We start from the raw sequence: 14659 nt of genomic DNA on the forward strand, positions 1-14659 counted from the left end.
TCAATATTTAGGAATGCTGCTTTCTTGCGGGACAGGTCCTCTTCCAGAGCTTGGCTTCTCTCTTGGCTGGGAAAACACAGGATTTCAAAGCAGCTTTCCATTCCATAATCTGACCTTACCCAAAGCTCAGCCTGCAACACTTCCTTCTGGTCTAGATTGATCGCTACGTGGAAGCAAAGAGGACATAAGTCCATGCTATTCCACTTGGGAGATGGGGTGAATTAGTCCTCGTTCTTAGGCTCTGGGACTGCACTGCTTAAAATGACAGCATCACAGGGCTACTGAGCACTTCTGATGGAGCTAGTGTGACTGAGAAACTGAATTCTTAAGTTTGTTTAGTTCTTTTGTTTTTTGTTTTTTTAAATTTGACAGACAGATCACAAGTAGGCAGAGAGGCAGGCAGAGAGAGAGGAGGAGGAGGCAGGCTCCCTGCTGAGCAGAGAGCCCAATGTGGGGCTTGATCCCAGGACCCTGAGATCATGACCTGAGCCGAAGGCAGAGGCTTTAACCACTGAGCCACCCAGGTGCCCCATTAAGTTTGTTTAGTTTTAATTAAAGTTTAAATTTAAGGGGCACCTGGGTGGCTCAGTGGGTTAAAGCCTCTGCCTTCGGCTCAGGTTATGATCCCAGAGTCCTGGGATCAAGCTCCACATTGGGCTCTCTGCTCAGCATGGAGCCTGCTTCCTCCTCTCTCTCTGTCTGCCTCTCTGCCTAGTTGTGATCTCGGTCAAATAAATAAATAAAAATCTTTTTAAAATAAATAAATAAATAAAAATTTTTAAAAAGGAATATTCTATTTCTGTTCAATTACTGGTAAAGTTTTACGTACATCTGGAAAACCTGGTACATCAATCTGCTTTTTCAATGGCAAATTCTATAAATCTAAATGCAGATGTAGTATCTCCAATGCAAATTTGGTATCTGGCTTGAGATGCTCCATAAGTATAAGAGACACATTGAATATTCAAATCTTAACACGAAAAAAATAATACTAAATATCAGATTAATAATTTTTATAGAAATTACATGTTGAACTGATACTTTGTTTATGTTGGGTTAAGTAAAATATATTACTGAAGTTTATCTCACCTCATCTTTCTTTTTGCTTTTTAAAATGCGGCTATTAGAAAATTTACAATTACCTGTGTAGCTTGCATGACATTTCTACTGGCCAGCAGCACAGGTCTGAAGAGAAACATTGTTTTCAAGGGAGGCAAACAGACAGGACAGTGCTCAAGCCACCCAGTTAAGGCAGGAAAGAGGTTGTGGGGTAGAGAGAGCTCACCTCAGGGCCATACAGATCTACTTCTGTGCACAGAAGGATGGAATTCACCCTCCTCCTTACATGAAGAAGAGAGGAAATGATCCCTTGGTCTTGTCAAGATAACACTGTCTTTTCTGGGGGCAGGGAGAGAATGTCCCTCACAATCTTCCCTCTAACCCACTGCCTGGCACCCAAAGGATTCCTTCCACCTGTTGCTTTTCTCTGCAACATTCTTTCACACATTTTTAGAAAACCCAGGCAATCATGTAATCTCTTCTAAAGGTAACGGTCCACTCCCAGATCAGGGCAGGCCTGGAGAAACGAAGGCTGCAGGAGGCCACACAGGAAGGCCACCTCCACATCCCTGATGCCCTGTGCCAGCCCTCTTGGCTAAGTGGCTCACAGGGTGATGAGAAGAGCTCAATTTGAGCTCCCCTCATGACTGAGAGGCCTGGCACAGGCCAAAGCCCTGACTGGAAGGTACCACACGGGCCGGCCAACATACCATCATGCCAATGCCAACAGAAGCCTGGGCCCCCGCCCTGAGCCCATCTGAGAGGTTTTCGGTCACCGAACGCCCGAGGAGCGCGGTGTCTGAGGAAAGGCGGTTAATCAATTCTCCAGTGCGAGTCTTGTCAAAGAAAGCAACCTCTTGCCGCAGAACAGAGGAGAATAAGGAGGTTCTCAACCTATTCACAATGCGCTGACCTGCAAAAGCAAACAGGAAGGGCATCAGCTGGGGTGCAGCCCCCTCACAGGCAGCAGCCTGGCCCTGAGGCCCTCTTCTGGGCACCGCAGTCTCTGAGGCATGTCTGGGGCCCTGCATCCCCCCAGTGGGAAGGGACTCACCCGAGCCCTGGCATCCAGGCAGGTGTGCACTGGTCACAAGCACTGATTTCTCTCTTAGTAACCCCACACAGACTGTGGATGTGGAGGATAAAATACGGTATCTCCGAGAGATGTTTAAAAAGAGTGTTCACCAATAAGCTGCAGCACATTAACTTCGCCCACACTAATTTTGCTCCTTGTTGGCAATCCTTTCCTCTACTGAACTTTCAAAGAGTGAGCATGGGTTAATTATTTGCAGAGTATTTTATTAGCTAGATGATGAGAAGCGACTTAGAGTCGGGCATCCCGGGCTTTATTATTATGATGGCTGTCGCCCACCTGTTAGCAGCCAACCTCGTCATGGAAGTGCTGTAAAAACTCATCGCCCCCATGCCTGCTGAAGGGCAGCACAAACACGGAGCAGATGAGGTTTGCACAGGCCCCTGAAGGAGGCGCAGAACCCCAGCCTCCTGACCAGGGGCCACGTTTGCAAACCTCCCAGAACACAGGCTACCTCCCTTATTTTGCTTCATGCACATGGAGAGTCAAGAAGAGAGTGTGTGACCTAAAACAATTCGTAGCTCCAACTGGCTGCATACCGGGCTCCGTCCCCACTGAACGCGCTGGGAGGGAGAGAGGACCACATGGCTCAGGGCCCAGGAAGCTCGAGCCCTGGTAACCCCACGTGACCACACTAGAGTCCTCTGGAAGGCCTCACTCGTGCAGGATGAGGGCTGTTTTACCTGAAGTCTGCATGAGGTAGACACGAACAGCATTGGCAGCAGCACCACACAGGAACACGCCGCTGAGCACCAGGCAGAGGTGGGTCAGGCTATGGCTGGAGTCCACAGTGGGGTCTGTGTAAATGACATCGATGATCTTCCCCAGGAAGAAGGGAGCGGACATGGTGATGACACTGGACACAGCCAGAAACCCAACTGCAGCTGGAAAAACACAAGCAGCTCTCAGGTCCGTGGGCGCTTCAGCAAGGTGCAGGGGGCCGACCTCACTATGCTTCTCTCCCAGAGCCGCTGTTCAGAGCACGTGCTACTCTTGGGAGCTGGGAGTTTCCTTCCTTTTGTTCCTGGACCCTTGACTAAAGGCAAGAATCCAGCAGGTTCTAGGGACGGGACGAGCAGGGCAACTGTAGGGAGGGATGGATCATACCCAGGTTCCCAGACTAAATGACTTTTGCTTTACGCAGGTCTGTCTGATCGTGTCTTCCTTGCCAGGAATAACCAAGAACTAACTATGAAAATCTGAAGATCCGTTCTGACCTCCCTCCCAGCCTCTTGATCTGGGTGTTCAGCTTAGGTGACATTTTTCCTGCATTCCTGCTATACTTTGTCATTCTCTGGCATCTAACTGTGTCTTTGCTTGAAGATCAAACAATGCTGGCATAGCTCTTGATTACATATACTATTTCTGAAGGCTATACAAAGTTTTGAAATAGTACACTGTAACTGGCATCCATGACACACATGATATGATCCTTAATCTTATTGCTTTGGAGAGTAAACTCCAGAATACCAGCATGATATGAAAACAGATAATAACACAATTGTTCACACATATAAAAAACAGGGAAATAGAGTCTTAACAGAAAGGAAAATATTAAGAAACCCAACCAGGAACAACACATACCCCAGGCAAGTAAGTGCATTCATGACAAGAGGAATACAAATTTATCCTACAAAGATATACCAGTTTTCATCTATCAGATGGCAAGGATGCGTTGGTGAAGCTGTGGTTGAAGCATTTACACTGTTAGTGGTTGTGCGAAGTGGTCCAACTGCCACGGAGAATGATGATGTCATTCTGGTTAAAATGTGAATGTACACTCCCTTTGACCCAGCAATCCCACCCTTAAGACTGTAACGTATACACATACTCCCATATGTGTGTGCAAAACACGTACATTCGAGGATGTTCATTACAGCATTACTTATACCAGCAAAAGACTCAAAGTATACGAACAACTGCCAGTGGGGAACAAGTTAATTAAGGAGCATTGATTTTAAGCATATTACACGGTCATTCAGAAGAATGAGACAACTCTCCAGGTATCGACATCACCAAGATATACCTGTTAGGGAAAACAGCCTAAAACACAAATGTTAACATTTGCTCACTGGCTCTTAAGTTCATATACACACAGCACATCTCTGAGAGAGTAGTAAGAAACAGGTAACAGTAGTTCCTTCTTAAGACTGGGGTTGGGGCAGGCGCCTGGGTGGCTCAGTCATTAAGCCTCTGGCTTCGGCTAGGGTCATGATCCCAGGGTCCTGGGATCAAGCCCTGCATTGGGCTCCCTGCTCGGCCGGAAGCCTGCTTCTCCCTCTCCCACTCCCCCTGCTTGTGCTCCCTCTGTGTGTGTGTCTCTCTCTCTGTAAAATAAATAAATAAATCTTTTTTCCCCTAAAGATTTAATTTGATAGAGAGAGAGAGATCACAAGTAGGCAGAGAGGCAGGCGGGTGGCGAGGGCGGGGGCAGGAAGCAGGCTCCCCGCTGAGCAGAGAGCCGGATGCGGGGCTTGATACCAGGACATTGAGATCATGACCTGAGCGGAAGGCAGTGGCTTAACCCACTGAGCCACCCAGGTGCCCCTAAATAAATAAATCTTTTTTTAAAAAGATAAAGACTGGGCTTGGGGGCACCTGGGTGGCTCAGTCAGTTAAGCATCTGACTCTTGATTTCGGCTCAGGTCACAACCGCAGGTTGGTGAGATCGAGCTCCACATCAGGATTGGCACTCAGAGAGGAGTCTACTTTGTCCTTCTCTCCCTCTGCTTCTCTCCTGCTCCTTAAAATAAATAAATAAAATATTAAAAAAAGAAAAAGATTGGGGTGTTTGGGGCAGGGTACATGCCACTGCATCCCTTTTGAGTTTGGTCCTACCAGGAACTCAGCTAGTGCCACCACCACCAGATTCAATGGTGAGGCTCCTAGATGAATACGACGTGGACTGAGCCCTGGGAGATGGGAGCGCTCACACCCTGCAAACAGCAGTTGCTTCTCTTTGTGTTTTGCCTAATGCTAACACCGAAGTTAAAGATACTGCTTTTATGTGACCTTAATAAAAAAGAGTGTAGACTGTATTATTTACAATACTAAGATATGGAAGCAATACAAGTGTCCACCCACAGATGACTGGATGATCTGGTATACACACACACACACACACACACACACACACACACTGGACTATTAGCTATAAGAAAGAAGGCAAGCTTGCCATTTGCTCTAAGATAGATGGACCTCTAGAGGGTATTTTGCTAAATGAGATAAGTCAAAGAAAGACAAATACCATGTGATTTCACTTATATGTAGAATATAAAAAACAAAACAAATGAATAAACAAAACATTTTAGACTCTTAAATACAAGAACTGAGAGTTGCCAGAAGGAAAGTGGGAGGGAGAAATTGAGAAAGTGAGAAATTGAGAAAGGATTAAGACGTCAGATCTTCTAAGTCACAGAGACCAAAGTTCAGCACAGGGAGCATAGCGAATACTACATTACTAATGTTGTTTGGTGACAGATGGTGACTACCCTTATCACGGCGAGCACGGAGTAACAGAATTAGTCAGTCAATATATTATACACCTGAAATTAATATAACATTGTACACCAACTATACTTCAAGTAAAAAATAGTTTTTATACTTAAAAAGAGTACAGAGCAAACTCAGTGTCAACAGTTTTAATTGGCAGAGCTCTAGGAGAAAACAAGTCTTTTAAGTAAGGAACATTTCACACAATCACTCTCTTCCTTCCTCGAGGCCTTCTGACATCTTCTAGAGAAGACCTACTCTGACAACCTTATTTAAAATAAAGTTACCCAGGGTGCCTGGGTGGCTTAGTCGTTAAGTGGCTGCCTTCCGCTCAGGTCATGATCCCAGGATCCTGGGATCAAGCCCTGCAGGGGGCATCGGGGAACCTGCTTCTCCCTCTCCCTCTGCTGCTCCCCCTGCTTGTGTTCTCTCACCCTCTCTGTCAAATAAATAAATAAAATCTTTAAAAATAAAATAAAATACAGATACCCAAAACTGGCTGTCCCCACTCCCTCTTCATTTTTCTCCTAGGCCACCCCCCACCACAACTCTGGCATTCTAAATGTTTCACGTATTTATTATCTATCTGTCCATTTGGACATAAACAATTTTTAAGAATTTACTTTTAAGTAAACTCTACACCCATTGTAGGGCTGAAACTCACAATCCCAAGATCAAGAGTCACACATTCTTCTGACTGAGCCAGCCAGGTGCCCCAGGACATAAAAGATTTTTGTCTGCTTTGTTCACTGCTATATCCCCACCCGACATAGAGCAGAAGTTCAATAAATATTAAATGAATGAATGAACAAATAAATTGAACTTTGGCAAAGAAGGCACAAAAGTGTATCAGACCAAAGTTCCTCAGTTGCCTAAATAGAAACATTAAGATCTGGTGCCTCAGAAAAACCGGATGAAAATGACTCTGCAGAGAGCCAGAAAGTCCCTGTGCCTGTCTTAAAATTCCATAACCACAATTTAACTTAATAATATGAACCTGGCCGGGGGCCATTTCACTTTGCTATAAGACCTGGGGTCTTGTTTCAAAATGCCATGCTCCTAAGGACAGGGCCCAGAGGGACTGAAAGCCACAGGTACGCACAACGTCTAACCTGGGATTTTGCTTGACACAACTGTGGTGAACAGGCAGGCTCCAGGAGGAGGTGTCCTGGGGAATAAGGGATCGAGCTGAGAAGGCTTTCTGCTTCATCTTTCATCAGTCGCTACTCTGTCCAGTCTGTTCTTCCACTCTGGCAAATGCTTCCAAGAGTATAATGTATGTGAAGTCCACTTCTCCCTCCCTCCCCCAGGGCTCTAATTCAGGCTTTGATTCCAAATCAGAATCTGTAGCCTGTAAATGAAATGCCCTATGATTTTGATTCTGAACACTAATTCTTACACAGTAATAATAATGATTACAGAGGAAGGAATTTAGTTGAATCCAAACTCATTCCAGGATATCCCCTTTTGCCTTTTAATTTTTAAAAAATTATCCATTTATTTTATTGCCATATGTGTCCTTTTCCTACACACTGAATGTAGACAAAAGTAAAAGACTTTTCTCAGCTTTTGTTTAGATGGATTCTTGTTAATGGAGGTTTTACTACATACCACTGTCTTAGACATTAATGAATGTCTAACTATCAATTCAGATCCCTCCCTAAACTGGACATACTGACTATACTACAACCCTTCTGAAATCCCTCTCCAACTTTTCTCTGTGGTTAAGCCTCTTCCTTGTTCCTACCCTTGTCTGATGGGACCCCAGCAACTGTCATGTACCTCTTGACGGATCTCTTCAGGTATCTTTCTGCTATCCTCATTTTCCTGAACCATGGCCTTCAAAAAGTAAAAGGAAAAACTCTTCAAAAGAAGGGGGAAAGAAACCTTAAAATGCAGAGTTAGCTCATGAAAAAACAGAGGCCTGGGATGCGTGGAAAAAGCTGTACAGCATGGCCAGCTCCTGCAAGACATGGTACCCATCTTTTAACGAGTCATCTGACCACTAGGCAGGGTCCAGGACTGTAGATGAAACACAGAAATGAGTCCCTGCCACTGTCTGAAGCATGTGGTAGGCACTATCTCCTTGAATCCTCCCCAAACCCCTTTTATCCACAGTATTTCAAAGGAAACTCAAGCACAGAGAGGTAAGGGAGCTTGCCCAAGGTCACCCAGTTCATGTAATGCAGAACCACACTGAGATAAAGCCTTCAACTCACCACATTCGAAGCAGAGAAAGGGGAACAAGCATGGGGGTTGGGGCAGGCCAGGAAGCAGAATGGCTATGGGACAGAGTTGGGACAGGGACCTCATAGTACAAAGGAAGAAATACTGAGAAATGAAGTGGAAAGGTAGTGGGTTCTAGATCACAGCATGGAATAGGTAATTTGCAGAATGGCAGGCTAAGAGGGCACTACACTGGGTAGTGCTGCAGTCAGCTCTGCATTTCATTCATTTATTTACTTAAAGATTTTATTTGTCAGAGAAAGAGCGCACAAGCAGGGGGAGCAGCAGGCGGAAGGGGAAGCAGACTTGCTGCTGAACAAGGAGCGTGGGACAGGACTCAATCCCAGGACTCCTGGATCACGACCTGAGCTGAAGGCAGACACAACCGGCTGAGCCATCTAGGTGACCCCAGCTTTGCGTCTTAAATGATCCACTCTGGCTGCAGGCTGGAGGCCAGCTTGGCTGCCTGACAGAGAATCCTCAGAACCTGCTATTCCACTGCCCCAAGCAAGAGGGACTGGTGGGAACTGGGATAGGGGTCGAGAGGAGGGTGACAGGGAGGGTGACAAGGACTAGAGATATTTTTAAGAACTAGGTGCTACAGGACCTGGGGATTGCCTTGATTTGGGGAGCATGATAGGAGAACAGGTTCTAAATTGGACCTCGCTCTGCCATCTAGCTGTTTGAACTCCAGTGAGTCATTTAACCTCTCTGTGCCTCAGTTCCTTCATCTATAAAATGGCAATAAAGTTATACCTCCTTCACAGAAACATTACGAGGAATAAATTAGCACATATATTTGAGGCATCTGATACGGAGCCCAACATCTAGCAAACAATAATTAGCTACTATCTTCATTACTGTTAGCTTCCCAAGGCACCAAGAATGTCTCCAGCTTTGGCAAAGGGGTTCACACAGCAGCCCACTCTCGGGGAGAAGTGACAGAGCAGAAAAGGCAGCTTTGGGGAGAAAGGCAACTTTGGTTTTTGGACATGTTGAGTGCTCAAGCATCTATGACACTCTCCGTGGATGCAAGGTGGGTATTATGGGGCACAAAGGAGGAGAGGATATTGCAGGTTAGAGGGTGAGGGGAAGAAACCTGGCATGTCAGCTGGATGGGAAAGGAAGTGAAGGCGTCAGGAGCCGGCAGGCTACCAGGAAACAGAGTTTAGGAAACTGCTCAGGCTCATGGAGCAATCTGCAGAACAAAGATCTTCCAGACGGCCAGCATGTGTAAAGACTGAGCATCTGGGCCGTATCTGCAACTGTGGGAGGAATGCCTTGGACTCCAACACTCGGTGTTCGGTGGACAGAAGACAGTGGTCACCTACGTACTTTCAAATCTGCTGCCACATTAAAAGAGTAAGAGTGGGTAAGATTAATTTCAACAGTGTATTGGATCCAATATACCCAAAATATCGATCAACCTGTAATCAACATAAAAATAATGAACCCTACTTCTCTTTATACCGAGTTCTTTTAAAATATGATAGGCATGGATCTGCTTCAATCAGTTCTAACACATTTTATAGCACAGTAACAGAATGTTCACGTTTTCTCTGAAATGTAGTATTTCCAGGGCAAACAAACGTCCTCAGCTTTCTAGAGCAGTCTGTTTTGGAGGCTCGGCCCCCTGTGCTGGCAGCACTGTCCTTGGTACAGCGTCTGTCCTGACTTGAGCCTGAGGAAATAGCCACTCTAAGCACTGCTCACCCTCTCTTTGCTTTCTGCATTCAGTGGTTTCGTCACTCTGTTCTTTCTGGTCCCTTCATAAAAGAAATACAACAAAAAAATTCAGCAAAATCCCGGTGGCCATCGGGTTCTAAGAACAGTCCTAATCTCAAACCACACAAGCCCTTATCAGTATTTTAAATGAGAGGCACCCTCCCCCGTTCTCCACAGAGGCTCAACTGAACAGCGCGGGTGGAGGGGTGGAGGTGTACCTTGTTTGCACCGTGTAACCGGGAATCTGCCTGGGAAGTGTAGGGAATGCAATCTGCCTCTATGTACCTGCACGTTGGCATTGTCATTATAACCTCACAGTACTCCAACGACCCACAGCTCACTCCTGGTATCAATTTATGCAGTGTTCCCTGCCCCTAATTCAGTGGGATGGCTCAAGCCCTCCACAGCCTCCCTCTATCTGCCAGATGCAGCAAGGGGCTCAGACAAATTACTTCTTATCCCAGCAGTCCACCCACAGGGGCTCCCCTGTGAGCTCCTGTATCTTTTAAGACTCCTCTGGCCACGGTGATAAGAGACAAGGGAGAGCAACTATGTGGGCAGCTATAGGAAGAGGCTGCGAATTCCTATACCAAGTGAGCCTCGGGGACAGGGAGCACAGGGCCGGTGAGAGGACTGCAGTGCCTTTGGGAGGAGGGTGGGAATAATGCTAAAACTCTTCTCCACACACATCTGGAAACATTTCAAATGGTAGACCCTGATTTTAAAATTTCTGATATAAATTACTTCAGATCAAAGTTTTCTGGTCCCGGACTTCAGGCAGCATACTCAGCAAATTGCTAAAGACAGATGAAAATACTGTTTATCAAATGTATAGCTGAATCGTTGAGAAAGGATTTTTTCATTTGTTTTCCTAAAAATTGGCAAATTAACACTTGAATTGCTTGACTTCAGCTCGGCTTTTTTTGGTTTCTTGGCGCGCACACACACACACGCAGCTCTTTATCCAAATTTCAAAGAGATGTGCCAACATCTGAGGCTGCTCTTAATGATGGTAAGTTACAAATTAAAGATGGCGCCCCACTTCCTTTTAACCCCACAAATACCAACACCCAGATTGGCTTCAATATATCACATATAATGGCTTTTAAGGACTTCATACGTCCTAGTAAGGGTTTTTCATCAGATTTCCAGGTAAGATACAATATGTATGTATTATCTGTTTAAAAAAATTAGTGTATCAACCTCGGCCTTTCTCAAATGACATGTTCACAATTACTTAATGAGGCACGATCAAAATCGCTCTTCTCAAAATAAAAGGAGGTACAACACTTGCTTTATTTAAAACTGTCTTCTCAACATACTAGCATGGTAGGACATGTTGGAATGGAAAGAAGGTACAGGGATGTTGGTTACGAGAGAGGTAGGGCTGGGCTACCCATAGTGCTGAGCACGTGTGGGCAGCAGCAAAGCCTGATACCTAAAATACCTTCTCAGCACCTGATAGCTCAGGAATAAAACAAAAATGGCTTTCCTGGGGGCGCCAGGGTGGCTCAGTGGCTTAAGTGCCTACCTCCAGCTCAGGTCACGATCTCAGGGTCCTGGGATCAAGCCCTGCTTCGCTTTGAGGTCTCTGCTCAGCAGGGAGCCTGCTTCCTCCCCCCCCCCCTGCCCGTCTGCCTCTCTGCCTACTTGTGATCGCTCTCTCAAATAAATAAAATCTTTAAAAACAAAACAAAACTGGCTTTCCTTGCGCTCACTTTGAGTTGCATATAGGAATGGCAGACATACTCTGTAGCACTCAGGGTCTCCAAATTTCGGCCTCAATCTGGGCCTGGTGGGACCATTATTTACTCCCTCAACTCAGGCACTCTGAGCCCCTGCTCTGTGCTGCACACATGCTAAGAACTAGACAGAATTAGACACAGCGCCTGTCTTAAGCAGCTCACAGTCCAGTGAGATCACCTAGTCTCAAAATTTTCTTTTAATAAAGTAAAAGATCTTTATTTCCATCAAAATCTACATATGGCCAACCGAGCAATGAAATAAATTCTCTTTAGACCTCTGTGATACCAAGAATCACCCTAAGCTTCAAAGGTCAGTCAGAGGTAAAAGATTCCTACTCTATCTACCCTACAACACAAATGACTCTAGTAAACTCTTTCAAAAGCAATGGATTCGCAGCAAAGCATGTGGGATTCTCACCTGTTTCAAGGGCTGCATCTGACAACCTCATAGGCCCTCTTCCCAAGCCCTCATCATGGTTGCACTTTTATCTCTAGTCATAGGATTATTTCACTTATGTTTCTTCCCCACTAAGCTGGAAGCCCTAATGGGAACAGGAACCATGTTTCTTTCTGCTTGCCATGTAATCCCATGGCCTACCATACATTGAGTGCGCTCAATAAATATTAATTAAAGAAATGAAGATTTAGGGGACTCTCAAAAACTTTTAGATCTTAAAAGGCCCTTACATGTAAACATTTCCCCTATTATGGTTAAATGAGGAACTACTGAAAACCGTTCTAAAAACATTTGTTTTGATTTCTTAAGATTTTGTTTTATTTATTTATTTATTTATTTATTTATTTGACAGAGAGAGAGAGAGAGATCCCAAGTAGGCAGAGGGGCCCTCAGAGAGAGGGCGGGGAGCAGGCTCCCTGCTGAGCAGACAGCAGGATGCAGGCTGGATCCCAGGACCCTGAGATCATGACCTGAGCCAAAGGCAGCGGCTTAACCCTCTGAGCCACCCAGGCGCCCCTCATTTTGATTTCTTTTAAAAATTACTCGGGACGCCTGGGTGGCTGAGTTGGTTGGACAGCTGCCTTTGGTTCGGGTCATGATCCCAGCGTCCTGGGATCGAGTCCCACATCAGGCTCCTTGCTCGGCAGGGAGCCTGCTTCTCCCTCTGCCTCTGCCTGCCACTCTGTCTGCCTGTGCTCGCTCGCGCTCCCTCTCTCTCTCTGATAAAGAAATAAAATCTTTAAAAAAAAAATAAAAAAAAATTACTCAATTATGATTTAGTTGGGTTATGATCTACAGTTTCTCATATTTTCTGGAGTACACAGACTGCTCATCATGCCAGTGTTTGGTTTTCTTTGAAGAGGTAGTAACTTCCTGCTTACCACTCAGGGAGGCAAAAAGCACTTGAAACAAATTGAAAAGTTTCCATTGTTTCACTTCACATAGCAAAAAATTTTTGACTGTTTAACAAACTTGTCTAAAGCAAATAATGTTATTTATTTTTAAATTCAATTTAGTTAACATACAGTGTATTATGAGCTTCAGCGGTAGAATAAAGTGATTCATCAGTTGCACACAGTTCCCAGGGCTCATTACATCCAGTGCCCTCCTCCCTAATGCCCATCACACAGTTGCCCAATCCCCCGTCCACCTCCTCTCCCACAACCTGTTTGTTCCCTGTAGTTAAGAGTCTCTAACAGTTTGCCTCCCTTTCTCTTTTTCTTATTGTGTTTTCCTTCCCTTCCCCTACGTTCATTTGTTCTGTTCCTTAAAATCCACATGAGTGAAATCATACGGTATTTGTCTTTAGCTCATTTCGCTTAGCCTAATACATACTGTTTATAAGAAGTGGTGTAACTGCATAATACAAAACAGGTATATTTTTGGCTAGAATAAATTTTCAAATGTAAGGGGGGGGGGCAGCTCACTCTGAGAACTCTGGCAATGCCCAAGCAGACCGGCCCCCAAGACTCCAGTAATGAGATCCTGTTGCCTTTCTGTGTGTGTCAAGCCAAGAAAACAAACATAAAGGACAACTGAGAACAGATTCTCAGCCAACCTGAAAGGTTCGACAACGCTACCGAGAGGTGAGCGCTCCGTCCAGCACTTCTTGGTAAAGATCCCCACAGAAGGGCCAGCCCGTCCCTCCCCACTCTGTCGCAAGGGGCCCGGGGTCTCCCTGCCGCCCCCACTGTGTCCCGGGACACGCGCTCTGTAAGGTGCGCGGACGGCCGAGGGGAGCGGACGGAGAAAGCCCTACCTGCCAGCCTGCCGCGCTCCGAATACGCCAGCCCCAAGAGCTTCTGGGCCTCCGAGCGCCTGGCCGCGGCCGGGCGCAGCCGCGAGTCGTCTCCGGGAGGCGCCGCGGCCGCAGGCAACGCCGACCCGGGCTGCCGGGCCTCGCCCCCGCCCCGGGCTGCGACTGCCGGTCCGCCCCGGAGCCCCGCGCGCCGGAGCCGGGGAGCGTCGGGCCCCGCAAGGGCCCCGCACCTGCTGACGCCGGGGGGCCGCGCCCACTGCCCCAGGAGCCGCGCAAGGCCTGCTCCACCGCCGGGGCCGCGGGGACCCCCGCCCGGGCAGCCGCTAGTCCAGCGACGCGGGCCTCGCGCGGCGCCGGCATCCCGGAGGAGCCCCGGCCCCGCGCCCCAAGGCCGCGCCGGCCACAGGCCCGTCAGCGGAGGTCGGGGCCCCGGGCCGCCGGCGCCCAGCGTCCACGTGTGGGCGGCCGGGCTTCGCCACCTGAGCAGCCGCAGCGGCCAAGCGAGTGGGCCCTGCATGGCCGCGTCCGAGCCGCGCGCCTCAGCCCGCCCGGGCCGGCGCGTCCCGAGTCCGAGGGCCCTCCCGGCCCGGCCGAGCGGAGGGCGTGAACGCGGCGCCGCCCGCCGACCCGCCCGCTGTCACCCGCCGTCACCCGTCTCATCCGGCCCGCGGCCGCCGTGCATGCCCTGGGACGCGTCCGCCCCAGACCCATCCCCTCCGCCGCCCTCCGCCCGCACAGGTCCCCGCCCCCTCAGGCCGGCGACGCGGGCCCGGCACCACCCCCTCCAAGGAGCCCCCGCCCGCCTCGGACGCTTTCTCCGCAGCGCCCCCACCGGACTGGTGAGCGCCGGGCGCGCAGCCGGTTCCACCAAGGCCCGGGCTGAAGAAAGCCCCGGGGGCCGCTGCGCCTGCGCACTATCGCGCGGGGAGCTTTTTCGCGCTTTTCAGCGGCCTCCTGTAAAAACCCGGAAGCGCGCGAGCCGTTTCTAACGCCGGAGCCCTCGGGGGAGCGCACAGACGAGATCACACGATGACCGGCAAAAGGATGGGGCTGCCGGGCCGCTGGCCGGCCGGCTTGGGGCGGGTCCGCGGTCTCGGCGACCC

At 48.1% G+C, this 14659-nt stretch overlaps 1 protein-coding gene across 1 annotated transcript in view; it reads right to left on the reverse strand.

Moving 5' to 3' along the window:
* Positions 1–14288, reverse strand: part of ABCB10 (ATP binding cassette subfamily B member 10) — a 36215-nt gene extending 21927 nt beyond the window's left edge. The window contains exons 1-3 of the mRNA XM_059170522.1: positions 13557–14288; positions 2836–3036; positions 1770–1972 (exon numbers count right to left, since the gene is read on the reverse strand). Of these exons, the coding sequence (XP_059026505.1) occupies positions 1770–1972; positions 2836–3036; positions 13557–14073 (921 nt within the window). The 5' untranslated portion in view covers positions 14074–14288. The remainder of the gene's footprint in view (positions 1–1769; positions 1973–2835; positions 3037–13556) is intronic.
* Positions 14289–14659: the final 371 nt, after the last annotated feature.

Source organism: Mustela lutreola, chromosome 4 (assembly GCF_030435805.1).
Source record: "Mustela lutreola isolate mMusLut2 chromosome 4, mMusLut2.pri, whole genome shotgun sequence".
NCBI classification, from domain to species: Eukaryota; Metazoa; Chordata; class Mammalia; order Carnivora; family Mustelidae; genus Mustela; species Mustela lutreola.